This window comes from Rhinopithecus bieti, unplaced genomic scaffold (assembly GCF_001698545.2).
Source record: "Rhinopithecus bieti isolate Rb0 unplaced genomic scaffold, ASM169854v2 scaffold_18688, whole genome shotgun sequence".
Classification (NCBI taxonomy): Eukaryota; Metazoa; Chordata; class Mammalia; order Primates; family Cercopithecidae; genus Rhinopithecus; species Rhinopithecus bieti.
The window spans coordinates 929,811-937,763 of NW_016809492.1; the positions used below are offsets into that span (position 1 = coordinate 929,811).

At 40.2% G+C, this 7,953-nt stretch overlaps 1 protein-coding gene across 6 annotated transcripts in view; it reads right to left on the bottom strand.

The window, feature by feature from the left end:
* Positions 1–7,662, bottom strand: part of CBLL1 (Cbl proto-oncogene like 1) — a 21,817-nt gene extending 14,155 nt beyond the window's left edge. Inside the window, exons 1-2 of one of the 6 annotated variants that reach the window (XM_017889577.1) lie at positions 5,865–7,662; positions 1,027–1,194 (exon numbers count right to left, since the gene is read on the bottom strand). In XM_017889577.1, coding sequence (XP_017745066.1) covers positions 1,027–1,194; positions 5,865–5,877 — 181 coding nt within the window. In that variant the 5' untranslated portion in view covers positions 5,878–7,662. The other 5 variants (XM_017889576.1, XM_017889575.1, XM_017889574.1 and 2 more) reach the window with 5 other exon arrangements.
* Positions 7,663–7,953: the final 291 nt, after the last annotated feature.

Consider the following 7,953-nt stretch of genomic DNA (forward strand, 5'->3'; position numbering starts at 1 on the left):
CACGCCATTCTCCTGCCTCAGCCTCCCAAGTAGCTGGGACTACAGGCGCCCGCCACCTCGCCCGGCTAGTTTTTTGTATTTTTTTAGTAGAGATGGGGTTTCACTGTGTTAGCCAGGATGGTCTCGATCTCCTGACCTCATGATCCGCCCGTCTCAGCTTCCCAAAGTGCTGGGATTACAGGCTTGAGCCACCGCGCCCGGCCAAAAATCCTATTAATTTACAAAGAACTCAGAAGAAAGGATCTAAACAAGAATGACCAATACTATGAAAAAATATTCGCTCTTTCATAATTAAAAGAAATTTACATCAAAACAAAAATTTTAAAAGATTTCTAGTACTCACTATTGGTGTATGGGAGTAAAACCTAACATACCTTTTTTGAAGAGCAATTTGACAGCACTTGTCAAACTCTAAAATCAACAGTATCTATCAAGTTTTAAAATATCCAAATTTGTAGTTTTAAAGTCTTTGGAATTAAAAAAAAAAAAAAAAGGCCAAATCTGTGCAAAGTACAAATTCTACAAAACGCTATGTCCAAGAATATTTGGTGCAACATTTTTTGTAACAGAAAAAAACTGGAAAAACTGTTAAATTATGGTATATCTAAAAATACCCAAACCTGTTTTTTTAATGAGGTATATCTGCATGTACTGATAAGAAAAAAATCTTAAATGCGTACATGAAAAAATGGCAACTACACATTAAAAAATCAATACTTTTGTATAAAAAAGTCAACAGGGATTATCTTTGGATAGAAGGATTTTACTTTCATGTTATGCTTTCTGCAATACTGTTGAGATTATTAAACAATGGGCAGTATTCCTTTCAACAACAAAAGGAATCAAATCAAAAATATTTATAAAGGGAAATAAAAATACAATGTGCTACAAGGAGAAGTCAAACAAGAAGGTTGAAGAATAAATAGAATATGTAAGATAAAAAAGAGGTAGCTATAAGATCACACAGACTATCTGGAGCAATCAGATAAAACAGAAAGTGTTGGACCTATTAGTTAAACAAATTACCTTCATCACCAGGTGGAGCCTTTGCAGGCATCCTGTTTATAGTCCTTTGAGTTCGCGGTGCAGGTTTTGCTTTGTTTGCTTGTTTGGAGATCAGCTTTATAGGAATTCGTCTGCGAACATCAAGACCACCCAAGGATCCAGAACTATTAGTGCCTTGTAACTCATTGTCTATGTTAGGGGAAAAAAAGTTGTAATTTCTTTTAGTTTTTCTTTTCAAAGATTATTCTGCCACAGGTATTAAAACAACATACCTAACATTATCAAGTTTAAAGATCTGGGTTCTGATTTTCAATGTTACATTACGTTTAACTGCTAATTTTATTTACTTTGGATCAACACTTAAGGCAATGCTTTTTAACCCTTTTTGAGATATGGAATCCTTTAAGGAACTGATAAAAGTTATAGGACCTCTCCCTAGAAAAGTGAACAAAATTTTTCATATAATTCCAGAGAAGTTTACAGAAACATGAAACCATTCATGAACCCAAGAACCATTGTCTTGAACTACAAGAGATTTTTTTTAAAGAAAAGACTAAGGAGAAAAGAAAGAAAACCATCCCTATCCCCATGTCTGATCATCCAGCATGCAGACAATAAATTTAGTAAACTGAACTTACTAACACTGATGAAGGCAAAATTAAATAATGCATTTGAAAATGAAGTTAAGAAATGTGATTATTCCTTAAGTGTAAGAGAGTTATAAAAATCATTCAGAATTACAGTAAAAATCATTATACCATTTAGTAGTAAAAACATGCAATAATGTATTTGTGCTATAACATATGACTGAGTTCTTAGTCGGCCCTGTAATGGAAAATTATAATTGAAGAGGATGCAAAGTTCCTGTACTACAACTAGGTCTAAACAACTGTCACCTTCTAGTCCCTGGAGTCTTCGCTTGTTATTGTCTATAGAATTAATTCTTGTCCCATGAGTAACAGCAGTATTATTTCATAGAACTGACCCCATCTAAAGCTTAACAGTTACCTTTTTTCAAGTAGATGAAAAGATATAATACAGAAAATACTTAACTTGACCTACTAAAGACAAAAAGGAAAATGCTTAAAATAGGAAATACAAATAACATATTATTTAATTTGTAGTGTTTTAAACATGACAAGTTATTGAACAAGGTTGTATAACTGCCCCTGCAGGAAATATTACAGTCAAGACAGATAGCCAAACCGTCCACATTAAATTCAGCAAAGCCAAATTTGGAAGTAGTAAGCTAGTACTAATGGCCTCCAAGGCTACTAGGATTACAGACACACACTAAGTTCACATTCATTTGTACTTTTTCTGAACAATATATCAAACAAAATTAAAAATGGGTCCTTAACAATTATTTTAATTATCTTTCAGTCTACTTACTACTCTTATAACAGCTAATCCTAAAACAAGGGGAGGGCAGAATTACATGGTTAGCTAGAATCTTGAATTGGGGTAAACCCAACTTGATTAGCTTTCACCGCTTCACTAAATAGACTCACGAGCTGATTAATGTATTTGATCTGCTTTCATTGTAGTTGCTTATGTACTAAAAGTAATTACAAGCAATGCACTAGCCAAAAGAAACATGAATGACTTTTTTTCTTGCTCAGAAAGTATTCCTGACATTCCAATCAACTAAAAAGCAAGTCGTTGTAGACATATAATCAGTTCAATGCTGTCCCTCAAATATTAAACATTCAAATATCAAAACGGTTTAATCGTTTTACCTTTGTGAATAATAAAAATACCAACACTTCATCACAAGTCCTTTTCACACCATCCTGAACATTTGAGGTCTCTACTGTTGCTTGCATAGTCTACCACTTTCAAGAGCTGGCTGGCCCTTCTCACTTTGCTTCACAGATTGAAATTCATGAGGTATAGCATTTAATAGTGGTAACATTCTGGGTTTTTTTGTGACTTTTTTGCTTTTTGTTGTTTTTAAATTAAGAATCAGAACATAAAGCACTATTTCCTTTTGAATACAGTAACAAATTATAAAGTTCTTAACAACAAAAATTTCTTAGATATTACATAGAAAATGACTAAGGACTACTGGCCACTTAAGACAAATTCACTTTAAAAAGGCACAACACTTCCATATTATATAGTTTTAAAAGACTGGGGATTTTATCTTGAATAAAAAGAACCAACAAATATTTCACAAAATCTGGGATCTTTTACAAAATCTGGGATACAGTTACAGAAGTGCTAATTCTTAGAATGACCAAAGAATAAATCTAGTGTTAATTGGGAGCCTCTTGGAGTAATTATTCTGGCAAGATTCTATTAGAACACCTTCATTTTTACATTTGAACGTCAGCATGACCATAAAATGGGTCATTTTTGCATAATGTTCAAGGGTTTCATCAGTTTCCCCAAGGAACTCTTAATCCTTTAATACTGAAATTATTCTTTTGAGATGCCTATCCTGTCATGATTCTTCAATTATCTAGCTAAGTGGCATTTCCTCATTTGTCAAAGGCTTTGTGATTTAAACAATTATCAAATTCATATTTATGAATTTCATGAAAACCCAGAATCTTCTGCAAGGTTTATGATTTTATTTCACAATCAATGCATAGTATTTGATAGTGTCTTCTGATACTAAACATCAAAGAGACTGATTCATTAAAAAAATAAAATAGGTAAGAATCTAGTGTTAAGCAGAAGGGACATCTGAGCGGGAACTACTTTTTTAAGTGGTCGGCTCATTCGTATTTTCATGTTAGGATGAGTTTTACTTCCTTAGGCAATCTCTAAACTTCAAGAATTAAGATAATAAACACGCTTTACACCCACCCCTATTACGACTTCCTAACATAATAGCCTCCAAACTATGGCAGGAACTTGACTCACAATTCCAGTAGTGGGCTCAAAAAAGAATTATTTTCCAAAAGTCGAATATTTGCTATTCTACCATCAAAATCGCCGAGTTTCAACTCTATATAAATTCCCAAACACTGGAATTCTTTACAGCCTGGTGCTAGGCCGGCTTCTCCTCTGAATACACCCTTCTTAAGTGGTCTCATCTGTCCTCATGCTTTAAAATACCAGCTATAAATAAAGGTACTAACTTCCAAATACGTATTTTCAGTGCATATCTTTCCTCTCATCTCCACTTGGCATCTCTCCTGTCTCAATAGTTATCTCACACTAGTAGTCCAAGACCAAACACTTGTTCCCAAATTCCCATCTCACCTCTACAAAAAAAGACTGTTTTCTGCCTCAAGTTTTCCTCAATTCAATAATGGACACTACCTATTTGCTCAAACCAAAAACCTAGGTATTTCTCCTTTCTCTCACGTTCGTTCAAACACCACCAAAGTATTTACTGAAGTTGCCCATTTTCCTTAATTTTCACCAAACCAACCTTCCCTTCCCGTCTACTGCAATCAGCTATTTTCCATCATTCTTACTTCCCTCTCTTACACCATTCTCCATAGAACAGCCTATTATATATTTTTAAAGAGATTGTGTTCCTCCTTTACTTCTGTTCAATGGCTTCACATTCACTTAAAATTCAAACGTTTACCATGGCTTTCAATGACCTGAATGATGTGCCTGCTGCCCTCCTTTCCAATCTCACTTCAGGACTCTTACCCTTTGGTTATTACTAGGCTGCAGCTGACTTCACTACATCTTCCTACCTCCGTGCCTTTGCACTTCCTGGAAATGCTTTTCCTCTTGCTTTTTTCCCAGGGTTGGGATCTTCTCACCCATCAGATCTTAGCTTCCACAAAGACCATTCCTAACAACTCTCTCTGAAATTTCCCCCTATGAATCTCTCCACAGCACTGGTTTATTTTCTTCAAAATACTTATAATTCGCAAACATTAAAAAAAAAAGAAGGTATTGTCTGTGTTCCTCCGTAAAACAGAAGTTCTATCATGGACCTGGTCCGTCTCGTTTACCATTCCATCTTCCCTCTCCCGACCTACAGATATCTGTATCTGGCATAAACATACACTAAATAACTAAACATACACACCTAATTACATAATCAAGCAGATATCTGATGAGTGAGGACAACTCAATACTCAAGAAAAAGGCTTTTTTTCTTTATTTGTGATATGGTCGCTGTAAATGTATGGGGCACATGTTAACTCCAAGAGCACGCATTCGATATCCGAGAACCACAAAGAAGCAAAAGCCAGAAAATACATAACAGGGTGGAGCTACTCTTACTTGGAGAAAAGTATGAGAATGCCTTGATTTTAAGCTCCTCTTTGTAAACACCCTCAAATGATGAGTACGGACCTCAGCCGAAGCGCGGGGGCATGCTTTTGGTTTAGGTAGAAAAGCTACTCCGAGTTGGATTCCAAAAACTCTATCAGATGCCCTTCTTTCACCTCTCTAGTCCATAAAGGATCGGAAAGACGACAGGAGGTGACCACTGCAGCACCCGCCCAAAGCTGACTGAGACAGCAGGAAGTCTCCAACCCACTCTCGCCCGTCCACTCCCAGCGTAAAGAGGATTCCGCGATTCGGAGACCGCAATCTACCCGCTAGTCTCCATAACGTAGGCCAGAGCAGCTGGGCTGAATAAAACAGAGCCGGCGCTCTCCCTTCCCAAAGGCCTACATTGCCCACCGGTCCGGGTTCGGAGCTCAGAACGAGAGAAGGAGCGGTTGTTGCCGGCACGGAGGAGGTAGGTACCACACCAGAGGGTAGGCCAGGAAACGGCAGGCCCCTGCCAGGCACAGGAAGGCATATGTGAGATTTCTTCTCACTGCCACACCCTAGTGTTGTGGGGCGAGCGTAATCCCTTTTGCCTGCTGGGCGACCAGCCCCAGGCCGGCCAAGGGGGCATGGAACCGGGACCCCCACTGCCTCCGCCTCCTTACCAGTGTGATCCATGATTCGGCTCGCAGAGCACAGTGGGAGCGGAAGTCAACCGCGCCGGAGTCGCAGCGAGCGCGTGCGCACTGCCTTCCGGAGGCCGGGAGGCGGAAGTCCGAGCAGGTTGTCCCAGTTTTGGCCTGCAAAGACTTCCCTCTCTCGCCTCCACTACCCAACTCCTGTGAGGGACTCAGGCATAGTTCGAGCAGAGGCAGAAAGAGCGAGCGCGCGAAGAACTTCGGTATCGAGGTTGCTAAGGCTTCTCCTCATGTGCTTCAAGAGAAAGTAGCCTTTAACTGTGGAAAGGACACCAGGAGGACCAGGGAAGGGGAGAGCAGTGGTAAAAATGAGCCTGAGGCAGATAAAGCGACTGGCCGCCCCCGCGGAGAGCTGCCTTCTGGGACTTGTAGTGCGCGGGGCCCCGGAGCCACCCGGCTGCGCAGGCTCGGCCGTTGCGCTGGCCCCACCCCGGCGGGCGGAGTAACGGTTTGGAATCCCCCGGGGTCAGCGAGCGCTGTGGTCCTCCGCCTAGTGTAGGAAAAATGTAAACATATGCGCTTCGGCAAGCGTCCTCCAGTGGGAGGTTGCTCAGGGGATGGCGGAGCTGTGAAACTGGCAGCTAAAAGGAAAGTCTCAACGCTTATTGTCTAAATTTTGCTTTGTCGTGACCAGCTACCTAAACCCACGCAGAGGTGACTTGGTATATGCCCCGGTTCCCATCTCTTAAGTCTCTTAACCGTTGAAACACATTTATAATGCTTGACTGCCACTCACTTTCTACGGAGAGCGCTTGTGACGCCACGAACCTCTTGAACACCTGAGGACTGGGCGCCAGGGTCTGATGGAGGGTGGAGAGCCAGTACGGCGCAGCTGCCTCCTCTCACGGGGACACCTAGCAGGAATGTGCAGAGTGGAGCTAAAGGGAGCGGATAGAAACCGAGAGAGGGGAAGAGAGCGCGAAGGCTTGGCCGGCAGGAGAGGTTAAAAAGGAAAGGCCTAAAATGAGGAAGAGAGTTACCGCAGGAGGCAGTACCTAGTTCCAGTTCTTCGTCCCAGGAGTTTGTGGTTGCTGCTGCTTTCATCTTCGTCAGCCAAAACAAAAGGAAAGTGCCAAGGGGCGATTCCTAGGACCTTCAGTGCAGTCTCCACCTCGCGGACTTGGCTCATTTGTGTCCACTCCTTTGTCCCACGTTTTACACTTGATGCTCTTGGATGAATAGAAAGGAGCTCAATTAAGGGAAAACACAAGCTTGGGAGTCAAGGGATTTGGGTTCTATTCTCGTTGTCCCTTGGTGACGACATCATTACCTTGGGTTATTCAAGCTTTCAGTGCCAGAGTTCCTATGTCAATAAAAGATTATTACATTGACCTCTTAGAGAAATGTTTTCATGGTACTGAATTGCAAATAAAGTATGTGTAGCAATGTGTTATATCTTTGTAGTTGTACGGTGTTACCTGTGAATCATACTGTGATGATCACTGCGATTTAAGTGCACCATGTTATTTGGTGATTATTTTCCTGAGATCTTGTAAAAGATTGTTCCACTATTTATATGCAGCTTTATAAACAAGTTTTTAGGTATTCACAACTAAGGATATTTGTGAATCAAAATTATCCCTGCTTTTTTTAAATGTAAAGTTCTGTATTGCTAAGTGGTTTTCAAGATGCTTTCAGTTTCTGGGATTATTGTTTTGGACATTGGGGCGTGCCTAACGTTTTTCCCATACTTCCCTATTTTTCTAAATACAGTGCTGATATAGTCAGGCTTTTTTCACCAATTTGGGTTTTTTTTTTTTTTTTTAAAGTTTTCACCTAGAAAGTACTTCTTTTTTATACCAAAAAAAATTTTTTTTAGAGATGGGGCGGCCCAAACTGGAGTACAATGGCACAATCATAGCTCACTGCATCCTTGGACTCCTGGGCTCAAGGGATCCTTATGCCTCAGCCTCCGGAGTAGCTGGGACTACAGATGCTCATCACTAGCACTGGCTTTGGTTTTTTTTTGTTCTATCATACTTAGCCTATCAGCTAACGGCTAACGTTCAGATTCCTGCAGATCCAGGTTCAGAATAGTAGTATTAATGTCTGCTGA